This window comes from Protopterus annectens, chromosome 3.part0 (genome assembly GCF_019279795.1).
Source record: "Protopterus annectens isolate FY-2018-M chromosome 3.part0, PAN1.0, whole genome shotgun sequence".
Classification (NCBI taxonomy): domain Eukaryota; kingdom Metazoa; phylum Chordata; order Ceratodontiformes; family Protopteridae; genus Protopterus; species Protopterus annectens.
In genome coordinates, this window is record NC_056731.1 from 106,582,718 (window position 1) to 106,603,984 (window position 21,267).

Below are 21,267 nucleotides of genomic sequence, written 5' to 3' on the forward strand. Positions count from 1 at the left end.
CTGCCTCTGGAGGGGGGCTCTCCACAAGTATCTTGAAAGGCTCCTTGGGCTTTCCGGAACCACATCTTTCCTCACTTCTGACTTTTAGGAAAGGGTCGAGTGGGTGTGGAAAAATGGACTATGATGGCAGACAAGAGTCTTTCCTTCTTGTTCACACCTGGTCAAATTCTCCTTCACCTTTGGCCCAAACAAGGATGAGCCGTCAAACGGGGTATTCGTAAATTAAGACTTGAAGGGTTCCACAAAGGAACAGAGTCGCATCCAGGCATGCCTACGAAGAGCAATTCCTGTACCTGCAGCTCTACTCGAACCATCAGCTGCGTAAGATACGAGACGCATGGACGAGTTAACTATCGAATTAAGGATAGCAAGCTGGGTAGCAACTATCACTCGTAGCTACAGCACCCTGAAGAGCATCTCCCAACTCCTTAAGGAGATCTCTCTGCAGTCTGGTAAAATGGGTCAAGTAGTTCAGTGATCTGTGTGAGAAAATCACTGAACTAAACATGCGTTTCCCACGTCTATCCATGATCCTAGGATAGATAGACGAGGACGTCTCAGACATTTCCTTTTTGGTGGCTGCTGCCACCACCATGGCATCAACAGGGACTCCCCTTGGTTAAAAATGACTTATCGACGGGGGCAGAAATAAACTTATTAGGCCTCCTAGGGACAGGTTCCATAGATTCTGGTGACTCCCATGCCCTACGAGAGACCAGATCCATAAACTCATCGTACGGCGGAGACACCCAAGAGGTGGAAGGTTGAGACCCGAACGCCTTCAGGAGAACCGACTCATCCTCAGAAGGGCTCTTGGACTGCCAATCACCCCTCTGCTTAAGAATTTCAAGAATCTCCGCAAAGGAAATGTCCTCAGAGGGGGATCTAGGGGACCCTTCTGATTCATCCAAGTCGGTGTCTGATGTTAGAGACTCCTATGGGGAGTCCAAATGACTCCTCTTGAATAATTTTTTCCAGGGGAACTTCTGGAGAGGGTTCAGAAGAGCAGGGAGCACCCTGTGGGGCTACCTGAGGCTCTGGGCCTCTATGCTTGGGATGACCGGAGAAAACAGAAACTGACACAGGCACTTTAGGGGAGGAAGAGGCCAGACCTTGAGATGAGGAAGTCTTAGGAGACAACACTCACCTCATGGCTTCGAATGCACCATGGCTCCGATGAGAAGGAGTCAACAGATCAGGAGGAGCCACGATCCCCTCCTGCACCAAAGCCGTGGGCTCCGAGCCCAAGGTAAGAGCCGAGCTCACCCAAGCCGAAGCCCCGAGAGGAAGAGTCGGCACCGACAAGTGGGTGCAACTATCCTCCCCAGACTCGACTGGAGAGTATCGGCTCCTAGAGTCCCCAGTCGGCGCCAAGGACATCCGAGCAGATGGAGCCGATAACACTGGAGCAGGTGCCGGCTCCAAGGGATCCACAATCAAGTCGGCCTCCTCCGGCTCCAAAGGTCCGGTATGGCTCGGAGGAGGAGCAGATAATTCAGGACTAATGGGCTTCAGCTCCGACAGTTGGGTCTGAGCCGACAGCAAATTTAGCTAGGCTTGATGCCTTTAAGAGTTTCTAAACCAGCCGGTCCATATCCAGATCGGACAGGTTGACCGAAGACCTGGAGGAGTGAATAGATGGAGAAGATTGGAGCAGTAAAGAGAGAGGCTTTTCGGCAACTGGTTCCAAAGCAGGGTCCCGGGTCCGAAAAGAGCAGTCTGTCAGCTCCGAAGTCTGTGGAGCCGAAGTCACAACACTTTCCAACTTTTTCCCTTCCTTTGTCCTGGATTCTGAGGAAGATTTGGATGATTTGCTGGCCCCATCCTGGTCAGACAATGCCTCTGAGAAAGGGTGTTTGATAATACCCCTGTCAATTAACTTCCTCTTCCTTTCTGCAAGCACTCTAGTAGAAAAGGAGTGGCAGATACTACATGACTCCTGCAGGTGCATCTCACCCAAACAGTACACACACTGCACATGGGCATCCGTAATGGACATTTTTTGTCCGCAGTCTGGGCATTTTTTGAACCCAGACTTTGGATGCTTTTCCTTTTCTTCAGACATAGCACTAACTACCTGAAACACAGTTCACAAGATCAAAAAATAAGAAAAAACACATTATTTAACTATATAAGATAGTTTAACTTGGAGAGGATTAATCTAATTAACTACAAACAGCAATGCAAAAATACAGCAGAAACAGCCCAAAAAGGCAACTAGTAACAAGAGTAATCCAATATCAAAAAGCCCAAAAAGGGCAACTCTAATCTAACAAGCTGTAAGAAAGGGCCCGAGGCCAAAGGCAATCAGTAGATTTTTACTGGGAAAAGGGGGGAAAAAACAGAAAAAAATCTGCTAACTAGATAATACTATATAATTATAATAGTAGAAAGATATAAAATTCAAATATAAAACTTGCTGAAAGTTGAAACTTCCCACAATAGTCTCGAGCAATGCTGGAAACCAAGAGATCCGTGCCACGGCAAACTAGATCAGAGGTAATTCCAGCAGAGCATTGTGGGATAAGGGGTTGGGTCTCGAGCTACTGAAAACTTTGAGCTTTCTAGTCGGCCGTGTCAGAGCCAAGGATCGGCTCTAAATCCATCAGTGAAGAATGAACAGTGAGATTGAACAACGTCACATTAATGCTTTATACAAACATTCTAACAACTGTCAGTCCTTTAGTAACTTTAAGTTTGGAATCCAGGAACAAGTTAAACCTAACCCAAAGGGAAGGGACATTAAAAATTGCCTGGATAACAAGGAATTGACATGACAACTTGGGTTACAAGCAACATGTTTTCCACAATTAAATGAGAACACCTCCATTCAACCAGTCTTGCTGATAAGGTCACCTAAATTATAAAAGTAGGCACCACATATATTTACCAGTACATTTACTCATGTCTTAAGGTATTACAAAGTAAGGGTGCAACACAAGACTAATGATTCATTTTTTTATGTATTTTATAAGTTTTAACTAACAACTATTTATATAATTCTAAACAAGTGTTAAGTATTTAATAACTGATCATCACTTTAAGTCTTTAAATCTTTCAATCAATATGCTATGCTATTTTTTACCAACTAGAATGTTTAATTATTGTTCAACTAAATTATTGGCAGTGACATTTTATATAAAAACAGTGGATATAAAAAGTGTACAGACCCCTGTTAAAACGCCAGGTTTTTGTGACATAAAAAAATGAGACCACAATAAATAATTTCAAAACTTTTTCCACCTTTAATGTGACCTATAACTTGTAATATTCAATTGAAAAACAAATCTGTTAGGGGAAAAAATAAAACATGTACAATACACTGGTTGCATAAGTGTGCACACCCTTAAACTAATACTTTTGATTTAATTACAACATTCAGTCTTCTTGGTTAGGAGTCTATAAGCATGCGACATCTTGACTTTGCAATATTTGCCCAGCCTTCCTTGCAAAAGCACTCCAAATCTGTCATATTGCGAGGGCATCTCTTGTGCACAGCCCGCTTCAAGTCACCTTACTATTGGATTTAGGTCTGGGCTCTGGATGGACCATTCCAAAACTTTACTTTTCTTCTGGTGAAGCCATTCTTTTGTTGATTTGGATGTATGCTTGGGGTCATTGTCATGTTGAAAGGTGAAATTTCTCTTCATCTTTAGCTTTCTAGCAGACCTGAGGATTTTGGGCCAAAAGACTTGGACTTGCAAAATGTGAAAGTGCGAACTGGTCAAAGAATTGATTTTCTATTTTGGTGTCCTGCCAAACGTAAGTGTCATCCATCGTGGCTGTATGTGAGCTGGAGTTATTTACAGAACCTGGATTTAATTTGCGATTAGAAAATGACACCAACTGGGATACAGAGCCAGATAGCATCCCCTACCTGCTCGTCTTTGTAGGGTTTCTCCGGAATATGCAAGCAGCATCATGTTTTTTTTCTTTTTTTGGTTATGTCACTGCTGCTTCACTTGTATGACCGGGGATTAGGAAGTAACAGTGTCCTAATGCTTGCCTTCATTTGCGGCAGCTACCTTGACTCATTTCTTGTCAGATACATAACCGTACTGTTCACATAATTTCATGGTAGATTTGTCATTAGAAGCATAATAGCATTGCACTGAGCAAAGAAAACAAAAGTACAACTTTATATTTTTATTTCACATTTGTTTACCATGAATGTGCAAGTAGGCAGCAACCCTTTCTCATCAAAGACCCATGGGAAATCGATGTACAAACAGCTCAAATGTTACAGATTCTGTGATTCTGGTGAGTTTCTTTTTTTTCTGTCAAATTTTAACTGTTATAGAAGGATGGTTTAGTTGATGGCTGCCTGGAGTTCATCACCCATGTGAGATTTCTTTTTTGTGTAGAAATTGAGCCAAGTGAGTTATTTACAAAAATGGTTGCGATAATACGCAAGTACCCATTTTATTCTTATTTTTTTTCAAGGTAAAGCACCGATTTTCGTGGACATTTTTCACACTCAGTATGGGAGAGCTGCCTAGTTAAGAGACTTGCTCACAGTCATACAGGTAGGCAATGGAGGCTTGGGGAATCAAACTTTGTACCACTGGACCACAGGAAATAGCTCATTAACAGCTCCTTAATCCTCTAAGCCAAGTGCCAGACTTGACATGAGAATTAACTGAAAGAGAAGGATCTATGCAAAATTTACTGAAATGGCCAACAAATGAACCTTGACAGAGGAGAAAGAAAGGCCATAGGATAGTAACTCACACAACTACTCTAAAAACAGACAACAAATCAGCTTGAACAGGGCTAGCTATGTCGTCGCCAACTAGAAAACCATCTCGATTTGCCAATATATGATTTTCTAGTAGCGGATTTTCTTGTCTCCAAGTACCTGCTGCATGTCTTCAGTATAAAGTTGCCTAAATGGAATTAAGACCCTATCGTCCAAGCAGTCATTTAAAGTTGATTGGTGTCACTGTATCAAACACCCCTTCTCTTTTGTGTCGATTTCGTCTGTGAGGAAACTTGTGGTAGTTGCTCCAGTTATTTCCAAAAAAGGGAGAACCACAGCTGCCTGAAACAGAAGGGAGTCACCAGAATGATTTTGGTAGATTCATTCTGAATCTTCAGAAGTACCCTGGATATAAGTGGAAAGGCTGAAAAAGCATTCAGAAACATTCCTGTCCAAGAAAAAAAGAAATGGCATCCGTTTTCCAATTACTCTTCCAGGGAGTCTTAGAGCAGAACATTGCCAGCTGATTGTTCAGGGAGGAGAAAAAGAGGTCTAACTGAAGAACTTCCCACAGATAGATTAAATCTTGGAAGACACACTGAACTATTTTTCATTTATGAGGGTCTGCCCTTGTCCTGCTCAGCTTGTCTGCCACACAGTTATGCTCTGACAGAATTTAAGATACCTGTAGAGTGAGACTGTGCAGTGAAGCTATAACTCAAGCTAACATGACTAGTCTGTAGATGGGGTTACGACCTGGTTCCCCCTTGCTTGTTGATAAACCACATGACTGTGGTATTGTCTGTAACAACCTGATGAAATTCTGGGGATCACAGATGATTCAAACAGCTGCGTGCCTTGATCAGAGCAAGCATCTCTTTTATAGTTATATGCTTGTGTCTGTCCTTGGTGTCTCACACAGCTTGCACTATTAACCCTCCGGAAACTGCTTCCCAAGCAAAGTTTGAAGCTTCGGTGGTGACTGACTGCTTTGGAACAGGGAAAGAGAAGGGGAGACATGGATTTAGGTATATCTGTGGTCTCTTATCAATTGATATCCCTAACAAACCCCAGCACTGGGTCTGAAATGACATGGGGTGTTGATGACAGGACCAAAGTGACTTCAGATACCACTGTATCTTTCTCATGTGGAGTCTTGCCAGGGGTATCATGAGGATTACAGAAGCCATGAGAACCAAAATCCTGAAGTCTTCCCTTGCAGTGATCAAAGTCTGGGTGGAAACCACAGAAACAGAACTAGATATAGATCTACTTTTTCTTGTGGAAGAAAAGCTCTTTAAACTGTAGTGTCTAGTTGACAACCCTGAAACACAATCCTGTGAGGAGTCAAGAAAGACTTAAATACTATCTTGTAACTTCAACATTTGTAAGAGATCTCTCACCCTAGAAAGAGATTCCTGATGCTTTGAAAAAGAAAGACTCTGCAAAGATAAGCAAATCAACTAAATATGGAAACATGTGGTACCCTATAGCATGCAGTGAGCTATACCTGGAGCTAGATACCTTGTGAACCATCTTGGTGTAGTAGATAGTCCCAATGGGTAAGGCAGAGAACTGATAATGTGATCCAGACACAAAAAAATGCCTGACATCTGGATGAATAGAAATGTAACAAGAAGCCTCTTTTAAATCTAATTTTACAAGGAAACTTGAATGAGGAAGCAGAGGTAACAGTTTGTGAAGTGACACCATTTTGAATTTGGGCACTATCACAAACAGTTTTATGAATGAAAGATCCAGAACTGATCTCCAAGCATTTTCTTTCTTTGGCACTAAAAACATCCTTAATAAAATCACCTTCCCACTTGGAAAGGGAAACATTATTCTCTTGGACAGCATGTGATGGATGACAGATGAAAACAAAACAGTCTAGTCTGAGGGATAAGGAATTGTAGGAGCTTCCTCCCACTGCCAAATGTAACCTTGATGGATGATCTTCAAAACCCAATTGCCTGAAACTAGCTGTTGTCAAAGAGAAAACTGGAGATTCATACTTTCTGGAAGTAAAAAGAGGCTACCAAGGTGGGTGGCGGGAACAAAGTCTCTTAGTCATTCTGACCTGTTAGACTGTCTTTGGTTTTGGGAGTTTTCAGAATTCTTTCTGGACCCCCCCCCCCCCCATTTCTTTTTAAACATCTGTTTATCTGTATTTTGTTTAGACAGTTTATTTTGTTTCTTACCAAAATTGAATGAGTCTGAAAATCCCTTGGAAAAGGAAGGCTGAAAATTCTTAAGGGATTTCCCAGTTACCCCTTTCCTCACACTTTTTGATCACCTCTGCAGCAGGGGAGCGAAAAACTAAATCTCTTCCCAAAGGAGAATTTAATATCTCATTTCTAACATCATAGGCTCACAGGTAAGTACTAGGCCAGCTGCCCTTGCAGACCATTTTAAGCCCATCTAATTTGCATTTTTGTGCTCAAATTAGCCTATCTCGTTTGGTTAGAGATTGGCCATACCCATCTCATGGCTGATAATTTTATATTACCCCCAATACAAATAAGTGGGATCATACCATAGACAATCTGAGAGGACCTATGCATGGGATAAAGCATTTAGGAGCTGCCGCTGCCCATTAGTACGACACAGGGGAGTCCTGGTGTAAATTTTCAGTTTCCCATTCATAGATCCAAGTTGCACTTGATCTGTATCTCTTGGAACTTAAAAGGTATCATAGAATTTTAAAGATCAGGAAGATGACCTTGCTGGCTCCCTTATCCATGCCCTACTTCACTGGCACTGGATGGCAATAATGGATTTCAGAGATTTCTCTACACATTTTCAGTCTTTCCCATACACAGGAGTTTACTAGTATTGCTGTTGGGCAAAAGTTATGTTCGGCTTGCAGCTTACCCAGTTAGTCTCATCAGAACCCCGTTTTTTTTCCATGTGCCTGACCCACGCTATTGTGACTTGTACATTAAAAAGGTGATGCATGCACCCTTATCTGGATGGCTTTGTAATATATGCCATTCGGAGGAACAGTTCCTAGAGGACTTATTCATTCTCTTTCCACAGTTCGTAGGCCTCCTATCAATTAGAAAATGTTTGCAAGCCTTCCTGTCAGAATTATTTTCTTAAGGCAACAGTGGGCAATAGCAGGGTATAGAACAGATTGTATGCCAGTACACACAAACATATACATAGATGGATATAAACATATACATACATGGATAAAGGCACACAGATAGATGAATATAGACATATACACATATACGTACAGTAATAGGATAGACAAGCAAATAAGGGGTCAAAAAAGTACTGGTTGACTGTGAACAAATTAATAATAGAAATACACAGAAAACATGCACAGAAAAAAATGAAAACCTGAAGATACTTAACAGCTGAATGTACAATTATTTACTACAGCTGTTTTGGCATTAAACAAGAAACATAATTCATTAAATTATCACTTATGACGTAGACAATCATACATTTATATAAATGAAAACAAATTATACTAACATATTTTTAGTTGCAAACATTAAACATCACTTACAATCTAGCCAGTCACAGTCAGTCAATTACATACCCCATTCAAATCCTGCCCTCTTTTAAACCTCATTCCTTCTCCAAAACATTACTCTGCATGTATTGTTCCCAGAATTCCCATTTCTTTCTATATAATTTGCTCCTACCCTTTTTTAAAGATCCCATTTCCCGTTGTTTTATCTCTCTTTCTATATTCACAACTTCTAGTACAGTTGGTTTAGACTTTGATTTCCATTTTCTAGTAATTGCTTTTATTGTCTGCCACCATAATTAGACTGGGCAAAGCTTTACTATGTCTTGGCAATTCCAACTGCATATCAGAGTTCAAAAAATAATTTCCTTAGTTATATCTATTTTCTCACCCAGTATTTCTGATGAGTAGTCTGCAGGGAATCTTTTAAATCTGCCAGTTCATTCATTACATTCCCAAAAATATGTTTCCAATCTCCTCTTTCTTCCCCATCATACCACTAACGCTTGCTAACTATCTGAGGAAAAATTAGGAGTCTACTTGAGATTCAAAAAATACCTATGTAAGCACTTCCAAGCAAAGATCCTAAATCTTCTACACGTTGTTGCATATCTAGGAATTATACATATATCCCCATTTTCTCTTTGTGAATTGCTTATCCAATCTCTCTTCTCAATCCTTTGTAACCTCCTCTGATTGATTCTTACCGTTATTAAGCAATATTTTATATGGTCTGCTATTTACCTCTTTTTTATCAGCAGCTTCTGTTGTAGATTCAACCAAAAACTCTACTAGCGCTGGCATTTCATCTAGGATCTTCCTATTCCTTTCCCTTTGCCTATACTTGGACATCAATCCTTGTAGGGAAGGCAGTTTCTAGCCTGTAGTCCAAATACATTCTTGGCCTCTTCCCATTCTATTACCTTTCCCTCTCTAATTATTTGGTCCTAATACCTTGGTGCCTTTGTCAATCTTCTCCAATAAATTCTAGCCACCTCTTGCCTATATCCATAATTATAGTCATTCCTACTGGCAGAGTCTCCTTTCTCCATTCCAGTGATGGTTTAGTTCTTAGGATACTTTCTCCTACTTCACGAATACAGTATTTTGTATGGTTATTTGTTATTCCCCTTAAGGATCTGCATCCAAAATCCCACTCCCCCCTTGTCTCTTGAGCTACCCCCCCCCCGTTTCATCATCATCCCTTTCCACTTTGAATTATAGGTTTCTGTTTGTGCTATGTATAAGAGCCTCAACTGTGTAGCTCTGAACTACCCCTTCAAATCTAGTAATGCCAAACCACTTTTTCTATTGGAAGGATCAGCTTATCCCATTTGACTCTTGTTGCCCCCCCCCCCCAAATAAAAGTCCTTCATCTCTTTATTAACTGCTATCCACAACTCCTCTTCTGGTTAATAAAATTATGCCTGACCTGTGTATAAAACTATAGGAAGTAAAAACTTTTTGACTACTTGTATCTTGATATCCATAAAACAGACCTTCCAATTTTTTAATTTCTTAGTTTTTCTGTTATCTTTTATTTAGTTTCTTCTCACATATCCGTTGCTGCCATAACAGAATCCTTTTTAATCCATACGCCTAAGTACTTAATTTTGTCATGTCCCCATAAATACAGGTATTACCGAACCAGTTTGTGTTGGGGTAAATAGTTTACAGCTATTGCCTTTGTTTTATCTTCATTAATTTTATATCCTGAAAAGGTCTGAAATGGTCTAAAAATTTCCCACAACACTGCAATTTCCTTTTCAAGTTTTATCAGGTATAAAATAATAGCATCTACAAATAAAGCCAGCTTTTCTTCACTACCATAACAATTATAGCCTTGAATGTCTGAGTCTCTTACTTTCTTTGTCAATATTTCTAAATACAATGCAAATAACAAAGATGAAAGAGGACACCCCTGCTTGGTCCCTCTGCTCAAACTTATCAGACAAGAACCCACACAGTTTAATTTTCGCAACTGATCAGTCATATAAATTATTTACTATAGCTTTGAGATTGCAAAATGTTTGAGATTGACATGAACTTAGGTGAACTGAATACCAACAACTGTAAAATGTTGGAAATGTTCTACTCTATGGATACTACGCAAAGTTAAATAAAAAAAAAAAATCGGGAAAGTTAAAATTGACATCAGTGTTGTAAATGGATTTTACCTTTTGAATAGGGAAACAAGCTTATTTATTTGTGCAAACTTTTTCTAGTACTGAATTACTGGCAAGAGTGAGTACTTGCACCACCATAGGCAAATGTGAAGTACATTGCCAATAAGTAAACTGCTGTAAGTATGCAGTTAAGATGAAGGGAAAAAATATCTTTGTGAGGCTTGCCAGAGCTGCAAGTTGACAGGGTTCTATAGGGTACCAGCCATACAGGATGCATCAGAAGATGAAACAACATCAAAAGGGATCACACTTGAGGCCAGAAAGGGGACTATGGGAATGACACTGGACTTGCTTTGCCTGGCTTTCTGAATGAACGTCAAAAAAAAAGAGAAATGGTAGAAAGTGGAAGAGAGTTCTGGGGCCATGATAGCATTAGTCAGGGTTGCAGAAAGGTCACAGCAAGGCTTCCCTCAGCAAAAGTAAAGCTTTCACACTACAGAAAGGATGAGGAACCACTCAGGAGACATCTGTATGCAAAGGCTAATCCTGTCAACTAAAGAAGAGGTCTCCCAGGAATATGATTTGCTACAAGAAAGCATCCTGTTGACACAGCCCACTCTCACACCCTAACACTTGTTCTAGGCAGAGAAGGTAGGCATGAGTTCCCTTACTGCTTTATGTATCAAAGCATAGCCATGCTGTCAGTGCAGATGGAAGCTGTACTATGGGGTAGGGAGTCCTGGAATGCCTGCAGAGTAAAAAAAAACATCCTCATCACCAGAACACGGGTATGCAGACTGGCCTCTCCCTGTGACTAAACAGCCTGGACTGTCTAAGCCTGACATTTTTCCTCCAGCCCCAAGGCAAAGACATCTGTAGTAATATTTACTACTAGTGTGGGAATCTGAATGGGCTAAGACGATTCAGAATAAGAAGCCATCACTGTAGATAAAGATTTCCAAAGCACGCAAGATTTATTTGCCAAGATATGGGATCTGTTAACTAAGATCAATGAACTAAGTTCACTAGAAGACCCTCATGTAGAGATTTTTGTAAAGGACAATGTAACCTAAGGAGGACCAGTGCTCTGCAAAAGAAAGCTGCTGCAGTTTCCAAGGGATTGCAGGACACTGTCAAAAGGTGCATGCTATGAAGAGGTGTCTTCATGAGGATTCCAACTGGAACTTTGCAGAGTCCACAGTTACTCCCAAGATTCAGAAAGACAGAAGAGGGATGCCAGCCTTGCAACTCATCTGTCAAATGTTAATGCCGCTAGCAGCCAGTCATGCAGGTGTTGAAATACTGTCACCCTTTGTAGCCCCTGCTTCACTGCAACTATGGGCATGCAGTCACCTGCATCCAAAACACTTTATTCCCATCTCCATTCTGCTTTTTTTTCTCATATTTTCCCAGTACTCCTCCCTTTTTCAAAATGTCATGCACCCAAGTCTATTCTATTAGTCTACTCTGCTCCTTCTCCTCATACAGGCATAATCCCTTTCTAATAGTCCTGGTTTTGGAATGGCCAATCTAGTTATAACACTACATTTACCCTGAGTAATCTCTACAATTTTGCCTACCTCCTTGGGAACTACCAACACACAAACCAGCTCTTCTGAATCTGCAATGAGTTCATTCATCATACAAATCTGAGCAGTTTTTTTGGATCAAGTATACAGCCCCAGTTGCCACTTGGAAAATCTCCCCCAAAAAAATACTGCAAGTCTAGCAGGATCTTCCTAGCATAGCTCTGAACTTCTTTGCTCAAGAATCAGGGACAAAGTAAAAAAAAAAAAAAAAATGAGACAGACAGAGAAAGGTCGAAAAAGCAGGGGCAATATTTAAATATTACTCCAATTCATTTAAACATTAATAGAGCAACAAGTTTTGCATTAATATTTCTGATGAAGAAGCACAAAATTATCAAAACTTTTTATGAGGGATATGAAAATTATAATGCAAATGCAACAATTAAGAATTACGCTGCCTAGCAATCAAAATAAAATAAATACTCCAAGCCATACTGTCTACAAGAAAGTAGCACAGAACCTTTTAAATTCAAATGATCACTCCTTGCCAACATCTGGAATCATTTTAACAAGCTGAGTCACTTTAAAAAAGTGACCAAAATAATATGCAACCGTTTAATGCAAGTCACAGGAATAACATGCAGTCATATAACTTCTTCTCATTTCTAGAGATTGCCTCAGTATCTTGACATTATCTGACACATTTTCCTGTTTCAAAACTCATTTCAATGAAGCAACAGTACATGAGTTAAAGATGTTAGATGCAGTCAAGGTACATGCAACCTTCAACTCATGTTGCAGAAGAAAAAAAAAGTATAAACTAAGCTTCGCAAAGTACAAAAGTAAATATGCTGCAAAACAAATGGCTATCATTTATTAAAATGATTCTCTTTTACTGGCTAAAATAGTAAGGAGGTTTGGATTATATGGAAAAAGAATGTACTGGGTATACATAGGTTACATAGCAGACACCCAAGTTTCTTCAACTTTCGCTAATCATTACCATTCAGTTCAGTTTATTGAAAATTTGCTTGCATGATTTCTATAAAGCAGTAATTGCATGTTACCTGCCTTTACAGTAAGTAACCACCAGATGGAAGCAATCACACGAATATAACAGACAGGATATGCTAAAAGGTAGACAAACACCAAAGCCATGAAATAGTTCCAGCAGACCAACACCACAACAGTCTTCAAGCCTGCATCAGCTCTGTACTGCGATTATTAAAAAATTTGCGATAAGCAAGCTTTTTTTCTGAATAGCCACCGACATGTCTATCACTCTCGTCAGTCTTGGAAAAAGACACTAGACAACAGACCAGTGGAAACCTTAACATGTTTCCCAGGGACAGACCATAACTAAGCATCTACTGGCATAATACAAACAAAACAAAAATACCGCTCCTCATTGCAACACTGCCTCCGACCCAGCCCTAACACCTACATATAATTTTCAACAAATACTGAAAAAAGAAACTAGGGAAGGAGGAGAAGCCAGTAAAAATAAGGAAATCCACCATATAATATAACGGAAAACTACTGCAACTGTTTTTTTTTTTTTATAGGGGTTCATTCCTTTTGGTCTTCATTTAAAACTGCTGTAAGACAGACAGCTTTCTCTAGGCTAGGGCCTGTTACCTGCAAACACCCACTTACAGATATCAAAAATCTAGAAACAATTAAAAGCTTCAAAGATGAACTTGAAGAGCATCTCTTTAATGAATCTACCTGCAAATACTAAGATGACAACAGTTAAGTAACTTACCATCTTGTAACATGAATACTAGCATACATTTAATAAACTTTTCTCAGCCTCTTAATGCGACACCTTATATGCAAATATTTCACATGTACTTAGGAGTTTATGTATTAAATGCAGGATTGCACTGCATTTTACATATGGCTTAGCTTTTTTGTATACATTTTTTTTTTTTGTATACAATATAGATGACTGAAAGACCATGGTGTATTATCTGCTCTTTCAGCTCAGTCATGGCTGAAAAGGGACAACAGACCAGTCCCACTTTCCCAATCAGCAAACAATAAATACAAATAATCACTGCCGATGGGGATGACAATGACAGTAGCTCTTGTTAACATACCCAAGAACACTACTGTAGCCAACCACTGCTCCAGCTTTAGAAGGGACATCCAGTTTATGTCTATAAAATGTGTGAACAGAACCCACAGCTTAGAAATATCTGAGACAGACCCCCCTCCCCCCCAAAGAACGCTGATATAGCAATAGTTTTAGAAACTCCTACGGTAATTGTTGTTAAGCAGCTGCAATGCAAATTCAAACTAGTCTCAGTAGGAATGACCTGCTCGGATAACCTGAAGAGTTTTGATATAGAAAAACAGGCACCTTGCTCTTTAAAGCCAACAGAAAACCAAATACTTTTCAGTGACTTCTGAGGTTGAGGAAAGAGAGATCGCCACTATTCAACACAAGAATGGCAGAATCATTATAGGACAAATTTTCACTTTAAACATTATTAAAGATTATAACAAAGGGCAACAGAAAACCAAATACTTTTCAGTGACTTCTGAGGTTGAGGAAAGAGAGATCGCCACTATTCAACACAAGAATGGCAGAATCATTATAGGACAAATTTTCACTTTAAACATTATTAAAGATTATAACAAAGGGCTCAGAGAACATAACCGTTTGCAATTCAGACAATGCCTAAGGAACTGGCACTTACCAGGTTGTTTCTCAAGCCACAACTTTAAATTGAACAGAAAAACTGGTTAAAAAGAGATGTTTAATAAGCTAAGCAAAAGTCCTGCACAATTCCTTGGCTAAGACATGAAATTCCTGATTACAGCCACTTTACTACATAAATAAAGGAGTGCAAATCTCTATGTGGACAAGCCTACAAATATAAAGACATGCACCCTAACCATGGAATAAACCTCTGCTCAAATGGATGCTATAATCTATGACCAAAGGCAATCTTATCAGAAAAAAATGAGAAAAAAAAATCTAAGGGTAACAACATTAGGAGAATGCTTTACATCTGAATAAGAAAGTACTCCTAGCAAAGAAATCACTTACCTTCCTTCAAATTAAATGCGAAAGAACAGCCAGACATACTGGCACAAAAAAGACTCCAAATTATCAGATAAAGAAACTCCAGTGCTGTCCGTGCAGTTTGTATGTTAAGAATAAATTCCAGATCTTAAAAACTTAAGTTTTTTGTTCAAAAGTTTCAGTAGCGACAGTTTCCAATATAGAATCCCACCCTGCATTTGTGGAAAATAAGCTTTAGGAAATCTGAAGATTAGGTTATGATCTGGACTTGGGTCAGTGACTTGGAAAAACAAAAACATGTCCTTTCAGTTGCACATTACACCCTGGGAGAATGAAAGACACTGCAATGGAAATTTAGGCAGAGGATTTGAACATGAAAGGTATGTCCTGAAGACTGGAGTTATGTATGGTGCTCCAAGATGTGCTTAATTGTAACAGGTCAGATACCATGTACTTAAATGGAAAAGACAGGCATTTAGCATTAACAGCATACACTAAACTTACTTTTGCCTCAGTAAAGTCCAAACTAAAGTGGATTTTTAGAGAAAAGGCATTGGCTTTACAATAAGCATCAATGAAAGTCAGGACACAACATACTTTCATAGAGCAGAAATGCAGTACCAAGTTGATAAGACAACGCTGCTTGATAAGACTGCCATAAGTGGGTACAAATCTGCTAGACAAGAATGGCAGGATACCCTAACATGCTGTATGTCATAGCACGTGCCAATGGGTTAAAGATTATCGAAATAGAAGTGAATAATTTAAGATAACAGCAAAAAGCAGAACAGCTGAAGACACAGAGGGCAACATGACCATTTACCAAAGACAGTCCACGATGCAGAGATTTTTGTAATAAAATATTAAGGTCCAGCTGTGATTGAGACTACATGCAAACATACCATCTGTGATCAGTAATCCGAGCCACAGTAAGGTAGACAAGGCATGCAAAAGTCGCACCTAGTACTAGGATGTTTCTGAAAATGAAAAAATACGGCAAGTGTGACACTGAAGACATAGTACTTCCAGTTAAGATACCTTTCTTGCTGAGTAACAAGATTAAAATGCCCTTTAAAAGTTAGGAAGGACATTTTTAAGCACTGGTATTTAAACAACCACTTTCCAATTCACTAGCTCTGGATGTTACTGTATCAACATTTTAAATTAAAGCCTTAAGGAGAGTTGTTGCGAGAATGAGGTCCTCACAGTTTCAAATAGCATGGCAAGGCAGGAGAAGCAGAGCTTTTTAAAAAAACTACATTTCCAATTTGGAAATGCTTCCACTGACAGACTGCAGTAACTGAGCTGTAGTTCAGGAAACAAAGACCCCGAATGCATTTCTGCCTTGAAACTGACTGCTGACAATTGTAAGGATTACCTTAAGTATAACAGACCCAAACCTATGCCTGCTGTTGGCATGCTTCTGAATACAATGAAACAAACACGTTGCTATGTACTAGCATAAACTTGAACCTGGCACTCAGTACACTCCTATCACTGACAGAGTTTATGTTTCAGTGCAGAAGCCTTATTAAACAGAGAACTTTCATGTAAAGACACATCCATTTCTCTTTAAGCACCTCACGAGTTATGGTGGAAAAATTAAAAATGATGCAACCAGCAATATGCCTATATTCTTCAATACTGAAACTATGACCTAAACAGCATATTGTCCTTGGAGTAAAGAAGTCCTAGAAAGACACAACCCTATGCTAACAAAAACAATATAAAAAGTAAAAAATAGTAGCAGTTGTGACTGCTATCAGGTATTAGACAAACATGATGGCAATAGTCTATCCAGGCAGAGCACTGAAGCTGCTGTGGGGAAAATGTATCATCCTCAGCACAGCTTGTAGTAGTTGTGTGTTATGTTGCCTCAGTCTCTTCTCCTGCTAAGACAGACATTTCATTTATTTTTACTTTAAATTAAAAATTAAACAAAATACTTTTTTTGCTCCCTGGTGGCATAGTGGACACTCTCTCCACTGCAGAGAAGCTGGGGTTAACTACAGTTCTAACAAATTTTACTTTCCAATCGATTTTGCTTTTATGCTTGACTGCAAGGATGGTTATATGACCCCAACATTTTATGGCACAGATTAAACAAAACAGAATATTTCCAAGGTCTGCAATTGTTTTTAATAAATTTGTAATTTACCTGTTTTGGGCAGTAAAAGTTTCCCTTTGTGCATGAGGCCCACTGTACACAACTCTAGTCAACCCATGCTGGGACAATGCAGCCTCTGTAAGCGCCACTGAACCAATGCTGGAAGGCTGAAATAAATAACGGAATAATGCATGTTTAACGAGTCTATCTTGGATGCAACAGTAACACTTCAGTATATTTCTTCAGCTGTATGGTAATTAACTATTCACAATATCAATGGATTTTCAAAAACAGTGTCAAGTAATCCTGAGTTAACTTTATGATTTTTCACATAAGCCTAGTCACCATTTTGTTTTATATTAAACTCCACACACATTGCTAACAAGTTATTTTACCCCCTGCAGACACATCAAAGCAAGGGAGATTGACAGTCTCAAGGTCCAAGAATCAAAAGTGTTCTTCAACTACTTTATAAAAGTATGTGGGGAGTGAAAGTGCCCACTATACCTCATCATTACTTAGATGGTTAATCTGTGTTGCTTGGGTGAATCCAGTTGTCAGTACTGCTAACTGAGATCCCTTGCTCCCTCCCTTTGTAATTATGAAAAGACGTTCACTTTATCAGTCAGTGGTGTCGATGCATGCTTGAGGATACACAGCACAAAGGATTATGAGGAGGCTGCTGATCAGAATGAGTTCAAGTTTTTAAAAGTGGTTGTAATGAAATTAATTTACCTTTTCAGCAAAGATCAAAAAGTGAATTTCTTAACATCCATGTTGAGAATGCAAACTCCTTAAAATTGGTAACTCAGCAATGTGTTGTAATACATGGAGTTTACTCTTACAAATGAGATGTTTACACATTTTCTTTGTATATTTTTGTTAGGGTTGTGCCTTGTCGATCTTTCTTCTGGACAGTACTGATTTACGCAGCTGCGTCCAATGAAAACAAAGAAAAGCAGCAAATGCCTTGATATTTTATGTGGAAAAAAATATTTGCTAACTTTCCTACAGCAAAAAAATGCAAAACTAAATGTTACTTTAGGAACACATTGATGTAATACAGACAACTAAACATGTATAACAGTAAGTCTATTTAGCAATACCATGAACATTATTTGCAGTATTAGTTGATGGTATGGTTTGTTTTGCAAAATTTCATATTCCAGTAAGAGATATCCCTAAACACATACCAGCAATATTTATAGTATGTTTCCATTCATTTGTAACAATTTTGCTGGCAGTTCAAAGCAGTTACAGATCTTTTGCAAAGAGCTGACATTTTGTTGCCATTTCTTAAAACTATTATTTTTTTTAAGACTGTAAGGTGACCTTATTACGAATGGCAATTACTTCCAATGCAACAGACACTCAGGCTCTGCAATTCTCAAATTCTATTAATAAACTATTAACAGACCATCAGATTTACACTTCTGTCCCAGGGTTAATTTGCCTCTGTATACTCTGCAATAAATAGAATGTAGGCCCAATCTTTTGAATTACTTAATATAAGAAATACTTTTTAGTCTTGTATTTTTCTGAATTCTCTCCATCATGTAAACACCTAAGGGCATACCTGCAGAAAAAAGCACAGTAATTGTGAACAAAGAAAAGAGAATTGAAAGGTGTCCAGGGACAAAGTCTGCAGTATTGCACTAGTAAAACAGAAACACTTTCTAATTACAGCATTTACTTTATAAAGTTTAAGTTAACTACAAATTATCATCCTTAACTTACACTGAACAAGCCAGCATGGCATCACTTACTGAGTATGGATAATACAAATCTGTGTTGCAGTCAAGTATTTTTTGCTCAATTTGTATGTAGTCATTGCTAACCCCAAAACAGTGCCCAACACATTTAGCAGGTTTTGCAGTTTTTGAATCATTAGCAAAAGTAGCAGAATATTGTTTGCATAATTGTGTTAAAAAGGGGTAGTACCAAGCTGTGTGGCACCCTTCTGTAAACTAACTGCTTAACAGCAGATTTCTAGACCTAAACTTGTAAAATTTGAGTGAGGTTTAACCAATTTTTATCAATGCCATTCCATATCCACTCACCATCAAAACAAAGTAATCTTTTTAGAATAACTGTGGAATACTGCCAAATGATTTTGGCAAATCAAGGTAAAATACATCTACTGACATCTCACCTTCCAAGGGCATCAACTACCAGGTCTGATAGGCATGGCCTGCCCTTGGTTTTGTGAGGTTAAATCCAGCATTGCTGATGTGCCTTACAGCTGATTCTAAACTACTGTAAAGTTTTCAGCAGACAGAGATTAAACAGAATGACAAACCAAGAACTGAACTAAAATTACACACCAAGATGCAACAAGTTACTTGTGGCAGTCTTCTGTTGACATTATCCCTTTCAGCTGTCATGGCATAAGTATTAAACAAAAATTAAAACATGTTGCAGCTTTGCAACTATTTAGTTGCTTCCTCATGCATTTCCTGGAGACTGCATTCTTGTGAGGAAGGAGCATGGGATTGACTTTCTGTTCTAACAGCTAGGTTCATACATATAAAACTGGCTGTAAAAGGTTTGCTTCTCAAACTGAAACCCTGCTCATCATCTGCTGACAATCTCTCTCCACTCCTCATTAAGACAGCTGCCAGCTCTCTAGCCTTTCCCATCTCCGTTCCTATGAATCGCTCTATAACTGAATCCAAAGTACCCTCTTATCTGGAAACAATTTTATACGTTACCACAATGTCCTGATCTGAAGGAATACAAACTGCCTGAAGAGTCACTTGATAGCCATATCCCATACTAGAAGTGTCAGCCGGCAAAGACAGGAAGAGCGAGCATAAGAGCTCTCATCTCTTTGAAGTTGATGTGCTCCATCTGCTGAAGAAGCGACAACATTCCCTGAACCCTGAGAGAGCCAAATGTTGCTCCCCATCCCAAATCTGAAGCATCTGTGAACAGATGCTGATTGGGAAGAGGAGGTTAAAAGGGGAGCCCTGGATTTAGAGACAACTGCTGAATCCACCACAGAAGTTCTTTCTTCAGACACGGGAGAAAAGGAATTGGAAAGTCTAGAGGATGTGCATGCTGAAGCCTCACCGACTTCAGAAACCACTGGAACTTCCTCATGAACCCCAGAGCTCTCAGAAACTACCTACATTACTACTGTAATGGAAGCCAGGGGAAGTAGAGTTTGAAAGAAAGAAATGAGACTTAAGGCATTTGGAGGAGGCAGGGATGCCAGCACTGGCACTGTCTGAATCCTGCAACCCAGAAATACGTGATCCTGAGAAGGAGTCAAGAGAAGATTTTTTGAAGTTTATTGTGAACCCCAGGGTCTGAAGAAGAGAAAGGGTAAAACGAAGATTTTGCAAAAGGACCTCTGGAGAGGATGCCTGAATCAGCAGGCCATCCAAATAAGGAAAGATTTGGATCCCTTGAAGCCTGCAAAAAGCAATCACCAGAGCAAGGCATTTGGTGAATACCCTTGGGGTAGTAAAAAGGCAAAAGGGCAAGGCACAGAACTGAAAATGAAGGAAGCAACAGAGAAATGCAAAAATCACCTGAAAAGAGGATGGATCTGAACATGGAGACCAGCATCCTTGAGATCCAGAGACACCAGAAAGGCCTGAGGGAGCAAGAGAGGAAAAAGAGACTGAAGGGAAAACATCTGAAAGGCAGGCACCTTCAGAAAGGTGTTTAGATGAGAGAGGTCTGGAAAAGGTCTCCAAGTATTTTCTTTTCTGGGCACTAGAAACATTCTTGAATAAAACCCTTTTCCCTTTGGGACACAGACACCTCTTGAATAGTACCCTGAGACAAGAGGTCTCGAAGAACCTCTGGGGAAAAAAGGAAGTTGTTCCCAAGGAGGCTGAGGAATGCCCATAAAAGGAGGGTGGGAAATCCAGACCATGAAGTACCCCTGCTGAATGATTGACAGAACCCAAAAATGCTGGGCGATTCGGAGCCAAACAGGAAGAGAAAGAGAAAGGCGAAGAGGAATGTGGCTGGGAACAGGTGGATAGTCAAACAGCACCAGGTTTGTCAGGAAAGGAAGGTTTTAGAATCCCTGCAGTCTGAGTGGCCTTAGCAGAATTGCCTATGAACAAAGGCTGGCTTAGAAGGGTAGTTTCACTGAAATTTAGGTACAGGAGAAACAAATACGTTTAAAGCTCCTGTAAAGCCTTCCCTTGTCCTGAAGAGACTTAAATAAACCAACAGCCGCTTCCCCAAACTAAAGTTTATTATCCAGAAGAGCATCCATCAACTTGGCCTTAATATCATCAGGTTAAGGATGAAGCCTAAGCCAAGAATA

At 39.5% G+C, this 21,267-nt stretch overlaps 1 protein-coding gene across 2 annotated transcripts in view; it reads right to left on the reverse strand.

The window, feature by feature from the left end:
• FAM126A (family with sequence similarity 126 member A) overlaps positions 1–21,267 on the reverse strand; it is a 1,303,250-nt gene that overhangs the window by 270,728 nt on the left and 1,011,255 nt on the right. For both annotated transcript variants that reach the window (XM_044064612.1, XM_044064613.1), the window contains exon 7: positions 17,031–17,146. In XM_044064612.1, coding sequence (XP_043920547.1) covers positions 17,031–17,146 — 116 coding nt within the window. The remainder of the gene's footprint in view (positions 1–17,030; positions 17,147–21,267) is intronic.